The sequence below is a fragment of the Sarcophilus harrisii genome, chromosome 3 (assembly GCF_902635505.1).
Source record: "Sarcophilus harrisii chromosome 3, mSarHar1.11, whole genome shotgun sequence".
Classification (NCBI taxonomy): Eukaryota; Metazoa; Chordata; class Mammalia; order Dasyuromorphia; family Dasyuridae; genus Sarcophilus; species Sarcophilus harrisii.
The window spans coordinates 563,929,774-563,949,520 of NC_045428.1; the positions used below are offsets into that span (position 1 = coordinate 563,929,774).

Sequence of the window (19,747 nt, forward strand, 5' to 3'; positions counted from 1 at the left end):
AAGGGACTTGTTTAATGTCACATAAATATATCTCCAAAGGTCACACATGAAACTGGAACTCTGGTCTTTGTGGGGTAGTGAAGTCACTGAGTTGGAGCTCAGGAGACTGGGAGTTCTAATGCTTGTATTGCCAATTCCTTGTTTTGTGACCTTGGAAAAGGCACTTAACCTTTATGGGCATGTTTCCTTTTCTGTAAAATTAGGAGATTGGACATATTCAATTAAACAATTCACTAAGCATGAGTGACATTTAGGAAGCCATATCCTCAATTAACAAGCTTTTGTTAAATGCTTGTTATATGCCAGGCTTTATTCTAAGTGCTGGAGACACAAAAATAAAAATGAAACAGTCCCTGCCCTCAAGCAGCGCGAATTCTATTATAGAAAAATAATCTGTGACCCTGAAGTCAGGAGGACCTGAGTTCAAATCTGATCTCAGACAGGTAAGACTTCCTGGCTGTGTGACCTTGGGAGAAAGAAAGGAAAGAAGGAAGGAAGGAACGAAGGAAGGAAGGAAGGAAACCTGCATATGGAAACATAAAAATGCAACATACCAGGGGGTATGTCTCATATTAAAAAGTTTGTTAGTCAGTGAAGTGATTCAGGCCAGTTCCAATAGTCTTGTGATGGAAACAGCCATCTGCAACCAGAGAGAGGACTGTGGGAACTGAGGGTGAACCACAACATAGCATTTTTTCACTTTTTTTTTTGTGAAAAAAGTCAGCTACATACCAGGTTATCTCTCTGTCAGAGCCCTTTTAGCTTAGACAAGCTCTGACTTCAGGCACAGGGCTCTTACAGTCCAAGAGACATTTTGATCTGATCCAACCCAATATGCCTTTATCAAGGGCTAGGTCCTATGCTAAACAGAAAATAGGAAGATAAAAGTGAAATGATCTGTTCACATCCTCAGGTAGGATGAGTTCCTATGACCACCTGCCTTCAGTCTTCTGCTAGGTACAGTATATCCCTAAGGAAAGGGAGCAAGGGATCAGGCGTGGTGTCTTCTCCCTTCCCCAAAGAGACAACTTCAGTCATAAGGCATTTTTCACCTCTGCCATCAACCCAATCTCCCAACTGGAACATAGAGAACCGTCAGTGCAAAGATCAATCCTTTCTTTGACTTGGTTTCTCATCTATTTCAGCTGTTCTTTGAGGGAAGAGGAAGAAAAAAGGGGGAAACCCACTGTGTGGGTTTGCCCTCCATGTCCTCTTGTGCCCTTTCTCTGCCTAATCTCCACCCTAGAGGGATTAAAGAAGTAATAAAGTGGGGCATCCTCTCTGTGTCCCTCCCATCTCCCACTGCACTTGCCTCAGCCCAATCTCCAACCTCCTCTGGGAAAAGGGGTACCTTCCATTCAATGATGAACATTCTCCCACCTTGTCCTGCCCTTCATAGCTGAACCCTTGTTCCTCTCCAGATCTTCCAAACCCCAATTCCTACCCCATCACCTGTTCCCTTATCTTCATCCCCCTCAACTCTCTCACTTCAGAGTTTCATTCCCTCTGGAATACCTGTTCCATAGGCAAGACACTTCCCTTTATTGTTGATCTTTTTTCTCTTCCACTCCTTTGGTCTACTAGCTATTACTGAAACCTGGATCCCCCAAGGACACAGCCTTGCAGTACTGGCTGCACCTTCACATATTCTCAGCTCACTGATCATAGCAGCAAGACTTGGGATGCTCCTTACTCTCCATGGCCACTTCCAGGTTCTCTCTCTTCCGCCATCACTCAGTATCCCGCTTCCTTTTAAGGTTCATGTTATTCACATCTACTCCCAATCAAAATCTCGGTAGCTGTTGTCTAAAGGCCTCCCAGATCTCTCCCTTTTTCCATTAGAGTTCGGTACATGGCTCACAACTTTTTTCTCCTTCCTTCATGCTTGTCTTCAACATATTTTCCCTCAAACTTTCCAATCACTCATTTCCTCAACCTGCTCACTTCCCATGAGCTACTCTCCCATCCTACCTCAGCTACGCACAAAAATTGTCAACCCTTGATCTTACTATTACCCACAGATTCACCACATCCATATTCAAGAATTCAGAAATCTCCTTATCTACTACAATCTATTGGCTTTTCACTGCTCCTTCCTTCCCTCACAAAAATCTACTCTTCATCTGCTGTGACCTCCAGTCCCTTGACTCCCCAATGATAATGAGATGATCAAATCTCTCTTGTATTAGCCACTCTCTTTTTACTTCCCCATTTTGAATCGTTGGTGAACCAATTCAACTCTATACCATCTTCCTCTTTTGAATCTCTAGTTCCTTTATCATATTACTAATTAGTAAGCCTTGGATGACTCCCAGCATTTATTTCTACTTTCAATCCTACACAGAATTAACAAACATAAAGAAAAATCACACACCCATTCTGACTAGGTCCACTACAAATTTATGTTACACAACCTCAGCTGGGCCCTCACTGCTGCTAGGCAATTTTTCCATACTTCCCTTATTAACTTTCTATCCTATTCTCCACAGTAGTTCTTCTAAATCTTTTTCATCACTCCCTAAACCTCCCATGGCTTCCTGATCCCTCACTTTCTTAGCTAAGATCCTCGCCTCATATTTTACAGAAAAAAAATTTAGTCCATTTGTCTTAAACTCCCTCCTCTCCTCTTCTCCTCATCCCCTGTCACTCAGATCCTCCTTCATCTGTCTCACATAATGCAGGGGCTTTATTCCTCACTAAGGCTAACCCCTATCAGAACCTCCATTAAAGAAAGTACCATGACCACCATGCTCATTTCAAACTCAGCTGAGCCCTTGAGTATCTGGACTACTTTTCTCCTGTCTCTCCATCCTGAGCACAGATACACTCTGATTTTCAGTTCCCTTTTACATACTATGTCCATTAGAATATATCTCAGTTTTCTCAAGTGAAAAATGGCAGTGATAATAATAGCACCTACTTATTAAGTTGCTGTAGTATAATATTTATATTATATATATATTATATCAGGCACAGTGCCTGACATATAGTGTTTTTGAAATGCTTGTTCCCTACCTTTCCCCTTCCCTTCTAAAGGGTATTTGGTGGGGGAGAAAGGGGCTCTTTATAAGAGTTTAACAAATGTACTATCTATCCACTCATCCAGCCAGCCAGCTAACTCTATGTCTGTATGTATCTACCTATATCTTCTTTGGCAATATGACACCATCCTTGACTGTTGTATTTGAATTTAGAGATTTATTGACACTGTTTCAATCACTGGGGCTGTTTGCTACTGGAACTATGTTTTCTTCATTTGATATCACTTCATACAACTTCTCGGAACTTTATAATTATACTTATAGAACATTCACATTTCAGCATCTTTTCCACTGAACTATACTTAAGGCTGAAGAAAATCATACTAAACCCTTAAGATGTGGCAAAGTTTAAGGTTGAGCCTTAAGACTTTGAAAAAATGAAATTCACTTCTGAGTCTTCACAAGTATGTTGGAAAATGTCCCTTGTCATGGAGATGAGAGATTCAGTATTGGGAAAAGGATCCTCAAATAACAAGATAGTGCCAGGAGTTAGACCCTGTCAGAGAGGAGAGGCTCAGTGTTGGGAGTGGGGAAGAGGAGTGTTTTAAATACATAGAATAGGGAAACTGTCAGAAATGGGCTGAGGGAGAGACATAGAGGGATTTGGTGGGGCAGTACCAGGGAATGGGATTAAGTGCCAGGGACTGAATACAGTTTAATGCTGGGTTTAGGAAGTCTGTAGGACATCAGGCTGTCAAAAATGGGAGGCTAAAAATGAGGGATGGGAGAAGAGGCAAGGTAACAGGGATAGAGAGAGCAAATGCTGGAAATATAATCAGTACAAATCCCTCCCTCTAGTAAGCAATCAAATGATCTTCCTAAAATGCAGTTCTGACCATGTGATCATCCCCACCTCCAGCAAGCTCCAAAGGCTTCCCATTATCTCCACAAAAACAAAATCTTTTGGCTTTTAAAGTCATCTAATGATACTGGCCTCCCTGCTAGTCCTCCCACATCCCTCTTTGAATTTTCACTGACTTTCCCATGTCTAGAATACTCTCCCTTCTCGTCTCTCTCCCTTAACTTCCTTGGCCTCAAGTCCCAGCTAAGTTCAAGAAGCCTTTCTCCACTGATTCAAACCAGTTCCAATTGTTCAGTGACGAAGAGTCATCTACACCTAGAGAAAGAACCATGGGACCACAACATGGCGTTCTCACTCTTTTTGTTGTTCACTTGCATTTTATTTTGCTTCTCTCTCTCTCTCTCTCCTCTCTCTCTCTCTCTCTCTCTCACTGGTTTGATCTGACTTTTCTTGTGCAGCACAATCATTGTATAAATATGTATGTATATATTGGATTTAATATATATTTTAACATGTTTAACATAGATTGGACTACTTGCTGTCTAGGGGAGAGTGTGGGGGAAGGGAGGGAAATTGGAACACAAGGTTTTGCAAGGGTTAATGTTGAAGAATTGTCCACACATATGTTTTGAAAAATAAAAAATTTTCATTAAAAAAAAAAAAAGAAGCCTTTCTCCATCTCCTCAATGATAATGCCTTCCCTTAGAGCTGACCTCTAACTTTGTTATTGCTTAGTCATTCCAGTTTTGTCCAAATCTTCATGGCCCCGATAGGAGTTTTCTTGGCAAAAATAATGGGGTGGTTTGCCATTTTTTTCTCCAGCTCATTTTAGAGATAATGAAACGGTGGCAAATAGGGCTTTCAGTTGCTTGCTCAGGGTCATACAGCTAGTGTCTGGAGACTTCATTTTAACTCAGCTTTTCCTGACTGCAGGTCTAACCCTGTATCCTCTCCACTAGGTAGCCACCAAGCCTCGAATTTATCCCACAGGTGTCATTTGTATGAAGTTTATGCATGTTTTTTGGCTGTGACATCCTTAAGAGCAGAGGCCTTTTCAGGGACTGTTTGTACTCCTAGCACTTAGCACAGGGCCTGGCTGTATAATGAACCTCCAATAAATGTTTCTTGACTTGATTTGAAGAGATTGATAAAACAGACTTTGTGAAAGATCGACTCTGGTCAGTCAATCGGTCAATAAACATTTATTAAGTGCCTTACTATGAGTCCAGGCAGGTGATGGAGCCAGTGAAGTTTTTTTGTTTTTTGGGTTTTTTTTTAAAGCAGATCTGACAAATAAAATGGCACTTCAGGAAAATGAATCTAGCAGCAGATATACAGGATTGATGTTAGACTGTTACAACGGTTCAGGTATTTTACTGTCTTCTTGTCCCCCTGATACAGAGCAGTGCAGTTCCTATTTAGCATTCAATCCTATAAGCTTTCCTCTTCAGAGACAGAATATTAATTAAACCATTTCAATGCAAGGAATAGCAATAGCCATGAGAGAATTATGGTATATGCAGAAGATTTTTGAAAATGATTGAATGAAAATACATGTTTTTGGTAGCTCTAAGGCTTTCGGGTTTTTGAGGGAAGGATTATTTTGTCTATTTTCAGAGTCTAACATTGGACGGTGCACATGGTATGTCTTGCCTTTATATTATAAAGTAGGATTTAAAATTTAGAAATTATCTAATCCACCCCCTTTACTTTACAGATAAGAAAACTGAAACTCAGAATATGAAGCGATTTGCCCAGAGTGACATCTGAACTCAGAATCAAAATCAGGTCACTGTTCCATGTTGCATCTCAGCTGAAGATGGATTTGAAAGGTGAAACAACATTGATTAATGTGATTTCACACCATTCAATTGTTTGCACAACAATTAGTCAAAGATGACTGCAAAAAAAAAAAATGAGTATATTGCACACAAATACTTCAGTTGGAAATTTTGTCGGATGGAAAAGAAGCACATATACAGATGCTGGTTTCTGGAGGGAAGGCGTGCCTAGGCAAATGTCAAATTGAGCTCCATCCTTGACTTTCCGGATCTTGAGCACAAAGGTAGATCTCTCAACCTCTCCCTCGCCCCCTCTCTGGTCCTCTAACTCTTGGAGCTGTCTACAACTTATGTGAGATAATGGAAAGTGTGAGATGGTGGAAAGAATAGGGGATGACAAGGAATGTTCGTTTCTCTCCATGGGCTCTGACTTGCCCACAGTAGGATCTTAGGTTTGTTCATCTGAGTTGGGGAGGGTGGGGGCTGAACACTAAATGGGAGTCTAGATTTTAATCTAGCTTATTAGATGAGCCAGGATCTAAAGATTTAGATCAGGAAAGGACCTGAGGTCACCTAGTTCAACCTCAGCATTTTTACAGAAAACTAAAGCCCAGACAAGTGAAATGTTCAGTCAGCCAGGAAATAAATGGCAAAGTTGGCATTTGAACTCGGGTTCCACCACCCAAAATACAGCTCTATGTTAACAGTTTGCACAAACTTTCCCATTTCTCTAAATTCCCTCACATTTGTCCTCATAGGGCAAGAGTATTCCATTCTATAATACAATGTACTCAGCTATGATCCCAATTAATTCATTTCAATTTGAATTTTTTTGGAGTTTGGATCGTTTTTTGCTACCAAAAAGTGAATATTTTAAGGTGGGTGTATAAAACCTTGGACAAATCCGTTTACTTTCTGCCAAGTCTGTTTCTTTACCTGTAAAAGAGAGACTTGCATCACTCACCTCTAGGGGTTGATGTAAGGAAATCAAGACTAAAATGCTAGAGAAATTAAATTTTGTTAGAACTGCTTGCTCAATACTTATTATTAATTTTTTTAAGACTATGAGAGGATTTTGGAAAGATCACAGCAGCACAGGATGAAGACCCAGCCAGAAGAGACCCACTTGCACCTAGGGAATGGGCAGGTAGGTCACACAGTGGCTACAGTTGGGCTTGGGATCAGAAAGTGGTCAATTCATTCCTGACATCAGACCTTCATTTGCTATGTGGTCCTGGAAAAAAAAGCACTTAGCTTATGTGCCTCATGACGTAGTAGGTGCCATTTACGTCCTTATTTCTTTTCCTTTCAGATGCCTGGCAACTCATGAAGTTATTGCAAGGCTCTTCAGGATCTAGAACTAAACACTTGTCTGCATGCTAGTTTCTCACATGTACACAAATTGACTATTTCTCAAAAGCATGGAGATGCTGTTGTGACTAATTAGGTTGTCATTTTGGATTTTCTCAGTAGAAACTGAAATTTTACTACCCTTTAAAGACATCAGTATTTTTTTCTTCTTACTACAAAGGGGTCTTTAAACTCGGAAATAATTGCCAACTTTGGTCTAGTCTATCAATTCCTTCACTTGACAAATGAGATAGGTCCAATAACAAGTTTTTGTTAAAGCTTTGATGCTTTTCAATGGGTTATTAAAATTGTTACTAATATGTGGCTCCTTGTGTTACTTAGGAAAAATGCAGGGAATTTGAGGTGCTTTCCAAATATTTTAAATTATCTCATGAGGCGTTATCAAGGATGCATTGAAGAGTCATCCTGTCTTGGACATCGCTTTTCCTAACCTAGACAGATTCCATAAACAATGCATTATCTCTAAGTTTTATAAAGTACCAAGAATCACAAAATAATTGTTAATGTGGGAAGGAGCTTTTTTAAAAAGAGACCATGAGTCTCAAAGAAATTTTAGATGAGACAATGTCAGAGCTTAAAAGGTTCTAAGACGAGAGAATGTTAGAAATAGGAAAGATTGAAGAGCCTACCATCTAATTAATTTCCTCATTTTATAAGTGAAGAAAAAGTCCCTCTAGGAGAGGAGGGCAAGAGGGAGAGAAATTTGGAAAACAAGGTTTTGCAAGAGTAAATGTCGAAAACTCTTCGCATGTATTTTGAAAAATGAAAAACTATCATTAAAAAAAAAAGTCCCAGAGGAGTGACTTACCTAAAGTCACCATTAATGAGGGAGAGATAGGATTACAAACCAGGCTTGAATCTGTATCTTATTTTTGATTATACTTATCAGTAAATTCCCATTGTAACATACACAGGATTTATTTCAAATAGCAGCCTTCTGATCACTTATAAAAGCAGAAAATGGACCTGAACAGCATTAGCAAAGTTGCATTGGCTTCAGAACCTATAAACAAAGGTCCCAAATCCTTCTTTGTAACTGTTTTTGGATACTGGATAAATCAGTTTCTGAGTAGTTTGCTAATCTGTAAAATGAGGGGATTGGCCAAAATAATCTCTAAAATCTTTTCAAATCCTAGTTATGTGGAAGGACCCTTCTTTCTAATTCTTAAGAAGTCCTAGGTTCTTAGGTCAAAATGTTGCTCTACATAATAAGTAAATTTGCAAACTTCTGCCTCGGGTCCACCATGCTCTGCCCCGATGTTTACCCTCAAATGATCCTTTTCATATCTGAGAGGAAGTGGTGATTACAGCAGACTTGAAGGAAAAAAAGTTGTGATCACTTCCAGATGAGTTGATTATCTAAACTTAACATTCCTCCCAGTTCTTAGAATTTCTACTTTCTGCTTTCCACCTCCAGCCCTCCACACAATTCAAAATGAAACAATAGGAAACAGCTTCCACCCCAGAGTCGTCGTTTGAGATGAGAGCTGACCCAAAGCTATAGATAACATCCTTGTGGAAATTCTTTGCAGCCTTTATTGGGTCAGATTCAAAAACAGCTGGTCAACAGTACAATCAAATTAGACCACAACCAGGAAAATGTAATTATAGCTTGGTTGTATATACGTATACACATACACACATATATAAGGAAAAAATGTAAACAGATTTTAAAGAACTCAAAGCAAAATTACAGTTATGCTCTGTCCTGAATCTCGACAGTTCCTATACCAAGCACTAGAAGATCTTTTCTTAGAGCTGCATGAGAAATGCAACGCTCATTAAATGCTAACCCAGCTTTTGTACATGGTAAGGGGCAATGGAAAGTAATGGAATGAGAACTGGACCTAAAGCCAGTGGCTAGACTTGAGGTCGACCTAGCTCTGCCATTTACTCTTTGTCACTTTAAGTAAATCATTTTGCCTTCTCTAAATTGCAGATTTTCATCTGTAAAATGGGACATTTGGACTACCTGGTTCCTGCACTGTTGGGTGGTAAGCTTTTTTTTAGTGCTGTATATACTGAGCTGGCATTATTACTATATTCAACTCAATAAGCAGCGAGTAGCTAGGTACTCTGCAGGTGGCACTGGGGAAATGAATAAAGCCTTTATTAAGCACTAATGTGCAAAGCCCTGGAAATGCAGGAAGAAAATGGAAATAGATTCTACTCTCAAGGAGGTCACATTCTAATGGAGGAAAGAACACATAAAGGTTTCAGTGGAAGGTTAGATGAAAAGTCCATACAACTTAGGATGTATCTCCTTTAATGTCGTTCACACCGATAAAACCATTTCAATTCTCACACTGAACCATTTTACAAAACAGAAGTACGTCTCTCCATACTAGAATTTACATGTGGTAGCAGGATATGTATGATATACAGAAATAATTACCCAGAATACATAAGTATATCAGAATGGCAAAAAAAATACAGGATACATTGAATGCATCAGAAAAGTTCAAAATATAGAACACAATAAAGGCAGAGGTACAAGAAAAAGTGCTGTGAGGTCTGATGGGGGGGAAGTTTGTTACATTATTAGATGATGGAGTTACAAGGTAAGTAAAAGGCAGTTCTTGCCCCCAAGGAGCTTACAATCTAATGGAAGTGAAAACATAATAGTGAACAAGCTATCCACTGGACAAACCGGAACTGATCATGGGAAGGCACTGGAATTAAGAAAGATTGGGAAAGGCCTCTTTCAGAAAATGGGATTTTAACTGGGGTTAGAAGGAAGCCAGGAAGCATCTCCTAGAGTAGGAAAAACTTTCAGAAGTCTTTAGTCACTTCTCAGAATAAAGACATTTATGCAACAAGACTAGCCATTAGATCCCTAGAAGTCATCTGATAAAAAATACCTCAATTTGGGGCAGCTAGGTGGTACAGTGGATAGAGCACCAGCCCCTGAATTCAGGAGGACCCGAGTTCCAATCTGGCCTCAGACACTCAACACTTCCTGGCTGTGTGACCCTGGGCAAATCACTTAACCCCAATTGCCTCAGCCAAAAAAAAAAAAAAAAAAAAACGCAATTTCATTTTACATGTATAGAAACTGAGCTGTCCCCCAAGAAAAAAAGAAAAAGAAACTGAGGCCCAGAGAAGTTAAGTGCTTTGTCCAAAAGCACAAAGGGAATAATTAGCAGGGGCAGAAGTGGCCCCAGAGCTGATACCCTTTCCAACACACCAAGTTTCCTTTCCATTCTGATAAAGTGCTCTGTGATCCCCTTGCAACGTCAAAGTCATTCACCTAAATGAGTTCAAAACACATATTGTCCTGGGCTAAATTATACAGTGTCCACAGAGTGTGTATATTTATATACGTTGGCAGGATGGGATATTTTGGGGGCGCCACCACAATATTCCAGCATCCTGTGCCAGCTGAGTTTCTATCATTTAAAGTCACGGGCTCCTCGTATTTGTTTGCAGAAGGGTATATCAGGCAGAGCTGAACTCTTATAGCCATGAGGCGAAGAGATAATTACATTTGAAGGGAATAAGTGTGTACTTTTTGCCAATGGCCCTGCACTGATTTGGTGATTACATCCATTATGAGAAAGAAGGGGAGAGGGAGAAAAGGGAATAAGAGCAAACAACATTCTTTGGACAGCATCTTGCTTAGATGGTGGGTAATGTGATAGAAACAAAATACACAACATCAGTTGAACTAGTCAACAACAAATTATTCTCTTGTTAAAACTTATTGTGCTCACTGTACCAAGCTAAAGATTACCCTCTTCAGTAAGATCCACCCTCTCTGGAGGAAAAATAGGGAAAACAAAGAGGATGAAAGAATCATGCAAGTGGACGGGAAATCCACCGAGTCGGTTCATAACAGTACATATGAAAAGACTGTGTACAGAACTGGGCTCGACTAGTCAGGACACTGGGCAGGATCTTTAGAAGTACCTTCCTGACACAAAAAACCATCTTTTGATAAGTTCTATAGTTACAAATCACAGGACATTGCGATCTCAAAAACCGCAAACCTTAGGTCATCCAGGCCAATGATGAGAGCATGAGAGGGAGTACGTGGAATGGGTAGATCTTCCATACAAAATTTATAGGACCAGAGAATTAGGAGGGACCTCAGACATCATCTTGCCCAATGTCTTTATGTGATTGATGTGAAAAGTGAGACCTGGGGAGACTAAGTGAGGTGCCCAAGGTCACATTAGTGATAACTGGCAAAATGGTCAAGAATCACAGAGGATGAGAAGATATAGTGTGTGTGCACTGACAGATGGAGTATTAACAGGGATGAACTCCTGGCCCTCAAAAAGTATGGAGAGATACCGTGAACAGACTGCAGCGTCTCTTCCCTCCCGATTTCGCTGGCAGCGTTGGAGAAAGATTGCACAATTTGTATTTTCACTTTGTCATTTTTGGAAGTGAATCACTCTCAATGCCTGGCTCACAATGGAATAAAAACAACTTTTAATTAGGGGAATACCAATATTAACTTCCAATATTAATAGCAAGGAGGCAAGTATAAGAGGTCCTTACATTCCCTTCTTACATGGAGTGTTTCAGGTTATTCAACAAAACCACATTTATTAAGTACCTACTGTGTGAAATGAAGAGTGCAAAGACACAAAGATAAATAAGGCACAGTACCCATCATCAAGAAGATTCAGATCTGATGAAGAGAAAATGATACGTATGCTGATAAATAATAACAGTATCTTTATAGTATTTTAAGATTTATAAAACATTTTACAAGTATTAGCACATCCTCACAACCACTCTGGGAGGGAAATGCTACTCTGATCTCCATTCTACAGATAAGAAACTGAGGCAGAAGTGAAGACACTTGCCCAGGATCACACAGTTAGTATCTTGAGGTTAGATTCTGACTCCCAATCCAGCACTCTACCCACCAATCAAGTAACATGAAAGAAAGTTCATTTTCACTTTGAAATCAAGGAAGAAAGGCGATTTCATAGGGAAGGTAGCATTCAAGCTAGGCCATTGGGGATGGACAGTATCAAAAGGCATAGTGATGGACAAGGGATAATATCAGGCACGGGAAACAATATTAGCAAAGGTGTCAAGAGGTCAGGAAACAGGGTGACACTGAGCTGGAATACAGATTACGACAGATTATGTCAGTGGGAAGATAAAGCTGGAAACGGAGAAGCGCCTGGTTGGGTAGAACCTTGAATACCAGTCCCAAGATGTTTCATCTTTTTAGGGGGGCAATGGGAAAGCCCATTCTCTCTCAACAGTCCTGGTTGCTGCCATACCAGAATCAGATATCTGATTACATCAGAAAAGTAGAAAATTGGTGTTCAGTTCATTTGATTAATGGTCTAATGCTCTCAGGTAGCTTGCTGGGCTTCAGTGATATTGTGTGTGTAAGAAAGGAGGGCTCTCTGACATGACAAAGAGCTGGTCTTTTATGGTCCCAGGCAGGAAGGAGAGGTCTGAGTTGGTTCTTTACCCACTTTTCAGAGAGCAGCTGAAGCTTATGTGCAGAGGTAAGGTTTCATTATAACAATTTATATAGCACATTATATTTATTGAGAATTCCAAAGTACTGATTATATTTGAATTTGTATTGTATTTTTTTGGTGAGGCTCTTAGTGTAGTGACAAGAAAGCCAGCCTTAAAGCCAACAAAAGCTAGGGTCAATCTTGCCTCTGACATATGGTGGCTATGTGACTCGGGGCAAGTCCCTTAACCTCTGGTGTTTTGGGGTAGAGAAGGGGCCAGTCTGTCCTGGCAGCTGTCTCATCCAGGACTTCTCTAGACCCATGAGCTATTAGGTCCAATTCCCGTTATCCGTGTACATCTCAGTCCTGCTCCAGCTCTTTTCTGTGTTGATCTTTTATTGCATTAGATTCAATATTTATTGCCCCACTTAATGCCTTGCTTAAGAAAAAAGCAGAAGGCTAGGGAAAGCAAAGTCTCCATCTTCCAAATCCTGTTCACTGTAATCACCAGCAGCAGCAGCAATCTCTTGGCCTGAGATGTATAAGGTGGAAGTACTTCTGTAAACTGTTCATCAGGGCATGAGTGGGGAGGGACACACAACAGCTGGTGTTTTGGGACAACGCTCGAGCAGCTTCAACCAGGTGGTCACAGCTGCTGGCGGTTCAGTCTTCTTGCATTTACAGAACAGAGTAAGAAACACACAAGACCTCATCCTATTTTCATTTAATTTATTTCTCCTAAGACCTTCTTCTTGCAATTTCCAGAGAGAAAATACAAAACAAGAAACAGACTTGGTTTCAAATACATAAACTGTGTGCTGGAGTATAAAGCATTTACTGATAACATTGTTATAGAAGAATTTCAGCTTACTCCAGGGCACTTCAATATTCCTGAGGAATAAACATGATTTCTCTTCCTCCCACTGGGATGTTCTCAGTCATAAGTCACTGCTCCTGTAAGACAAGAGCACTAAGATTATTGCTGCAAAAACAGGATTCGGACTGTTTCTACCACCCAATTCATGCAAGATCCCAGGATTTCAGTATGGCCACGACCCACGGCAGAGTCAGGAGCTGGGACCTGGCCCTGCCCATTTCTGGAAAGCTTCTTTAATGAAGCATTGTCTCTTTCCCATCTCACTTCACAAAGAACGAGATCTCCCAAGTCTTTTAAAATTTAAAACAAAGCCCCACCAGCCATTTGTGATCTGGCTAAACTTTTACAGACTTGGGGCCCCTAATTCATCTGAGACTCAAATCAGTTATCACCTTCTTTTTGAAGAGGAAAAGATGACAAAGCCTGAAGTTAGATAAAGTAACAAAGCCATTCTCTAATGGGGCAGGCCTGGCTGAAAAACAAAACAAACCAGAAAACATTTTCTACTCTAACCACTCGTTAAGCAGACACTGTGCAGCTAATCACCCTTGGGCCACTACCCATGACAGAACATCTTGGACCAGTGTCAAGAGCTGAAACAATTAAGCCTCGTTGGCTGCCCCCCTTCTTCGCGCCCAAGCACATGGCGGATCTGTGCCAGGAAAATGGCCAGGCGGGAGGGGAGGAGGGGGACGGCCTGTCCTCGGCCTCCGTGCCACGCCAACAGCTCTGTTGCTTCTCAGCCCCGGCCCACGGATGACCTCATCCTGAGCTGGACCACCCTTCGTTACAGGACAGAAGTTACTCAGTGAGATGGAAGGGGAGACTGCCAGACTCCTCAGCACGCCAGTCCTCCTGCTCCAGCGCTCTGTAGTTCCCTCAGTCAGTGAGTGCAGCATGGTGGGGGAAGCAGGCTGCTAAGTGGCCAGCCCAGCTTCACTATCTGGGCCTGGGGCTGGGAACTGTGTTACTAAATGATCCTGACTGAGTCCCTTTCCATTTTCACCTTAGTCTCTACATTTGTGAAATGGTTTCTGTGGAGATTAATGTAAGGGGTACCTCTGATGCACAGTTAGGGTTGCTATGTCTTGTAATAATATAAAACTCGACCTTCAACACCATTTAACATTGGGGCGGAGGTCTTTTGCCTTTAAATGCTTTCTTTCATCAAAGGTCCATGTGGTCATGGGCGCCGAACCCCAGACCCCACACTTTGGAGGAAAAAGTTATCTTTGTTAACCCATCACCAAACGTGACACGCTGAGAGGCATTGCACATTCTTCCTTCAAATGACTGGGATTAAACATCATAAAGGCAAACCAACCAAACCTCCAAAATAATTATACTTGTGTATGCAGTGTCATAGATGACAGGATTTAGAGCTGAAGGGCCATTAGTGGTCTTCCAGGCCCACTTCATTTATTACTTTAATAGATGAGCACGCTGAAGCCTAAAGGCGTTAACATGATTCCCAAGGGCACACAGTAAGTGGAATAACCAGAACGTAAATCTTTTCCAAATCCAGCTGTTTCCACTGTACCCTATTTCCTCCCAATGTATGACTATGTCATTTTCCAAATTGTTCCCATCACTAACATCATCTGGAGATTGAATATCCTTAGATGGGCAGCGTTACTACAGCAGTACTCCAGGGATGAGATCTGAGGCCTAGCTCAACCCCAGCACCCATCTGAGACATCAGCCTATGTAAGTCACTTGGGCCTCCATTTTTTTCACCTATTAAAAAAAGGCAACTAAATAACACGGCCTCTGAGACCTATTGTAACTTTAAATCTATGATCCTCTGAACTATCTGTGTGATTCTATATATGTCCATTTACCATTTAAAATCACAATTTCTTTCTATGAAATGAGAGGCTTGGAAGGCTCTCTAAGGTTTATTCCCATGAACCTCTAAGATCCCTTTCAGGTTTTTTCCCCCCATTCAAACATCATAGTTTCTAAGGTTCCTTGTGGATCTAGCAGTGTATCTATTCCCATAATTACCAGAGATGGTTTAAATGGCTATTAGGTGGTTAGTTAATTCCTCACTGCCTCAATTTCCCCACCTGTACAAAACCAAAACTAGTTGTAAAACTAGATTGTAACGTGAAATACTGTGGAACACTGAACTTGGACAAAGTTGTTCAGTGGGTACTTTTTGTTTAATTCCAAATAAGAAGCTTTCAAACACAGAAATCTGTTTATCTCATTGTAAACAAATACTCAAGGGTAGAAAAAGCTGAATGTCAAGCTGGTTTGGCTCTCAAGCCCAGAAAATGGGTATTTAGCAATAAATGTAGAATTTAGAGCCAGAAAGAACCTTCCCTTCTCATCTTCTTCATTCAAGCCCTAATTTCAGAGTGGGAGAGCCTGAGCCCCAGGGTGGATAAGGAACTGGCCTCCCGGTCACAAATACTAAGAGCCAGCATTTGCACCCAGGCCCTTACTTTCCAACTTTGTAAAACAGCACATGGCTTCAAGAAAGAGAAATAGCAGAGCTGTGTTCAAGTTTTGACTTGGTTTAGGGATGATTGCATTCACTTTTAACTCAGTAAAATGTCAAAATACATTTTAGACCCCAAAGGAGCCAGAAGAGCTCAGAAAGCTTCTCCAAGTGCTCTGCCATGGATGGCACTCTTTCGACCTGGCAAGAAACATATTTCCTCTGGAGGAAAGAAGGCAGAATGAGTCAATATAAGGGAAAGGAAATATCAGTTCTGTACATACTTTGACATATTTTCCATGCAGAAGATATGGGGCCTGGAAATCATGCTGACAGTTGGAGTAAGCCATTCCCAATCCCATGCCAGAACCAAAGGCTAATGGCCACATCCTTCCTAAGGGAAAGAAAAGCAGAAAAGAAAAAAAAAAAAAAAAAACCAATCCAAAAACATTAAGAAAAAACATAACTGAAGTTATTACCCGAGAACACCAAATACACTAGCCCTCAACAAACATTAAATCCTTTCCACATCAAGGAAGAGAATTTGCCAGCCTTCCTTAGTTCAATCCTGGCCTTGCCACTTCCTGACTGTGTGACTGTCAACAAGTCACCACCTCTTAGAGCTTCATTTTTCCTCTTTGACCAAATGAGGGTGTTGTGCCTTCCAGCTTTGATACCCTTTGAATCTGCTGGCAATGTGTGTGCTTCATAACCTACCCCTTCACCCCCCCCCCAAAAAAAAAAAGCAGGGATGATGGATTAACCAACTCATCTAGAATTTATGGGACATTAACAAGATCCCACAAGTTCAAAGAGCAATTTGTTAAAGCAGTCCTATTGTACTAGATTCTGGAGAAGTTATAAGGATCCCTGACCTCATGGAACTCAAACTGAGAGTGGGATCCCTCTTTCTTTTTCATACATTACTCTTAGCAAATGAGGAAACTTCTAACACAATTACATCAATTTAAATATTACAGGTTTAGGAACAAATCACTTTTTTTCTTTCTAGGCCTGAGTTTCTTCATTTTTAAAAGAAGGGGGTTGGGATCTCTAAATTCTCACCCAGTTCTAAATCTATGATATTATGTTCTTAATAAAACATTATTCTTCATAAGTAAAAAAAAATCCTAAAAAATTAATGAACTAATTATGATTCCTTATTTTATGTCAGCTTTGAATATGCTTGCAGTCACTTCTTTAGAGTGAGACTGCACAATAAAGGGAGGACATGCTGCCACATGTGCCATGGTGAAACTCTGCCTAGAACTATCAAGGTAAGTCAATTATGAAGTGTTTTTTTGTTTCTGAATCTTGTATCACGCAGTAAGTCCCTTATTCTTGGAAAAGTCTTGGGGGTAGCATGTCTAGGACAGGTACTGGAAAGAACAGGGACAAACTGATTATCCTGTCTCTGGAAGGAGAATACTTGCACCTCAAAGGACTGTTCTGTAATTAGAGAAATATGCATGTTATCTTTATTAAAAAAGAAAATGCCTGTAGCAATAAAGTATGCTAGGCATGCCACTAATATGATCATGAAAGCCCTTTAAAAATTAAAGGAAGTTTTACAGCTGCTTGGCCTTCATTCACACCAGTCTCTGATTCTGTTGGGCCAGTCTTTCCTAACCCCTGCACCTCAGTTCAAATGCTGCCTCTTCTGGGAAGGCTTCTTTGATCCCTTAACCAGAAACCACTCCTCAAGCACATGCTCCACATTTGAGGACAGTGACTTCCTTTTCCCTTGGATTAGATTTGTGTCTATGCAGCATCTCCCCATTGGACTCTAGGGGATTACTACTTCAATGAGGATAGGGGCTTACTACTTCTGTTTTCAAACTAAATTAAAATCTTGGTCTTATTAATCTTTTTATCTCCCACAATGCATAAGACACAGGAGCTTTGTAGACAGCAGGAGCTCGATAAAAGTTTATTCATTTGTCATCAAAATGGAAAAGTACCAATTAATTAGAAATTTGTTTCCTTGTGATTCCACAAGCAGTAAGTCTTGATCAATGCTTGAGACAATTTCTGAGCTATCCAACTCATCTGAATTGGATCTGAGTCTGCCTCACACAGCAGTTAAAAGGCTGGCAGACCTACATTTGCAGTCCCCCAATGTTTGCTTTTGAGACATTTATTCTAACACACAGGAAATTTCAATGATGGTCACACTTACTTTTGAATAATGTAAGTGAGAAAACAACTCCCAATCCAAACCCTGTACCTGTAGAAAGAGAAGAAAAAGAGACACATTAAACCTATTTATGAGAAAACAAATTATCCCATCCCCAATTAATTATTAGTAATGTAATTAACATTTAATTTTTAGGGTTTTGTTCACCAGCAAAATATAAAGCTAGTTCCTCCTGAACGTAGGAGCAGAGTTGCTACAATTCCTAACTCCAATAACCTTCATTTTTGTCCTATCTTCCTGACCAACCTAATTCCTTAAGATACCCTCAAGTTCCATTTCAACTAAAATAAAAATTGCATTCTTCCATTTCACACACTGACTGAAACTGGAAGTAAAGTGAAGAGTCTTGATTGTTAACTGGATCCAAATTGCACCCATTCTACTGTGTGACCTCAGGAAGGTCATGTTATCTTTGGCGCCTTCAATCTATAAAGTCTGATCTGATTAGGGGTTCTTAACCTTTATGGTCACAGACCTCTTTGGAGAGTTTGTAAGGTATTGATCAGTTCAAAGAATTATGCTTTCAATAACTGAAGAAAATGTTAATTTTCAGTTAAGGTTAAGTGAAAAATAAAGATTTCCCTTCCTCCCCATCCAAGTTCATGGACTCCTTGAAATTCCCAACCCTTTCCCCAGGATGAGATGCTCTCTAAGGCTCCTTCTAGCTCCAAATCTATGTTTCCATGGCACTACTCTAACAGTTACCTAGTTGAAACCATACCTGAATAAAAATACCCTGAACATAGTTGGGTCTTCAAGGGTTACACTAAAGATCTAAAAAAAAAAAAATTTACTCAGAATCATAGAAAGTGAGTTCTAATATTAGCTCTAACTGTGTAACCTTAGACAACTTAGTTTCTCTAAGCTTCAATATCATCATGTCAAATGAGGGCTTGGAAAACTCCTCTTAACCAATCTTCATGTGGCAAAGTTTCTAGTCCCATCACCAACCTGGGTGTTTTCCTTTGTACAGTTTGTCCATGTCCCTTTTCAGCTGTGTTGCTGAGAATGGTATACAAAAAATTCAGATGTGGGTATAATCAAGACAGTGGACATCAGGGCTATCAACTCCTGCCATGTGACCTTGCTGACTCCTACTGAGCTTGCAGTCCACTAAAATCCTACTGAAAGGATCTCAAAGGCTCAAAAACTGGTAAGAGCACTTTCTTCAGAGACTTTCAAAATTGCTACAAAGCACTGCTACACCACCTGGTTTCTCTCACCCATTCTGCATGAGGATCTTTCCCAAAGGCCAAGACATTAATGAGACACAGTAATTGTGCTTTAGAACACATATGAGGTGATGGAGATATGTTGAAGAATCTAGAAAAGCACATTTTTGCTGAGATGTAATCTGGGGTCCTAATCTAGAAAATGGGCATAATAAAATACTTGTTCTACTGATCTCATAATTCTGCTGTGAAGGAATAATATAACTGAAAACAGGAAAAGGCAGCTACATTTCTCAGTCCCAAGGGAAAGATGATGAAATAACTCACTCTTCATGGAGAAAAGGCAAACTATGGGCATGAAACATTGTATATATACATGCACCGTCCAACACATTCCTATGTGAGTTGGTTTTTCTGTTATAAGAGTTCAGTCTCCTAATCTCACAGTGGGGAAAGTAAGGCCCAGAGAGGTGAAGCATCCTTCCTATATCAAGCTGACAAGTAGCAAGTAACTGAGACAGTAAACCTAATCCAGGGCTTCTGGAATCCAAGTCCAGGTCTCTGTTTATACTGCACCAAGCTGCCTCCAATGTCCCAGAATCTCAAAATTGGTAGAGACTTATTT

General features: G+C 40.4%; 1 protein-coding gene across 1 annotated transcript in view; it reads right to left on the reverse strand.

Moving 5' to 3' along the window:
- Positions 1–13,142: 13,142 nt before the first annotated feature.
- MICOS10 (mitochondrial contact site and cristae organizing system subunit 10) overlaps positions 13,143–19,747 on the reverse strand; it is a 123,868-nt gene continuing 117,263 nt past the window's right edge. Inside the window, exons 3-5 of the mRNA XM_031962737.1 lie at positions 17,933–17,980; positions 16,038–16,147; positions 13,143–13,384 (exon numbers count right to left, since the gene is read on the reverse strand). Coding sequence (XP_031818597.1) covers positions 13,376–13,384; positions 16,038–16,147; positions 17,933–17,980 — 167 coding nt within the window. The 3' untranslated portion in view covers positions 13,143–13,375. The remainder of the gene's footprint in view (positions 13,385–16,037; positions 16,148–17,932; positions 17,981–19,747) is intronic.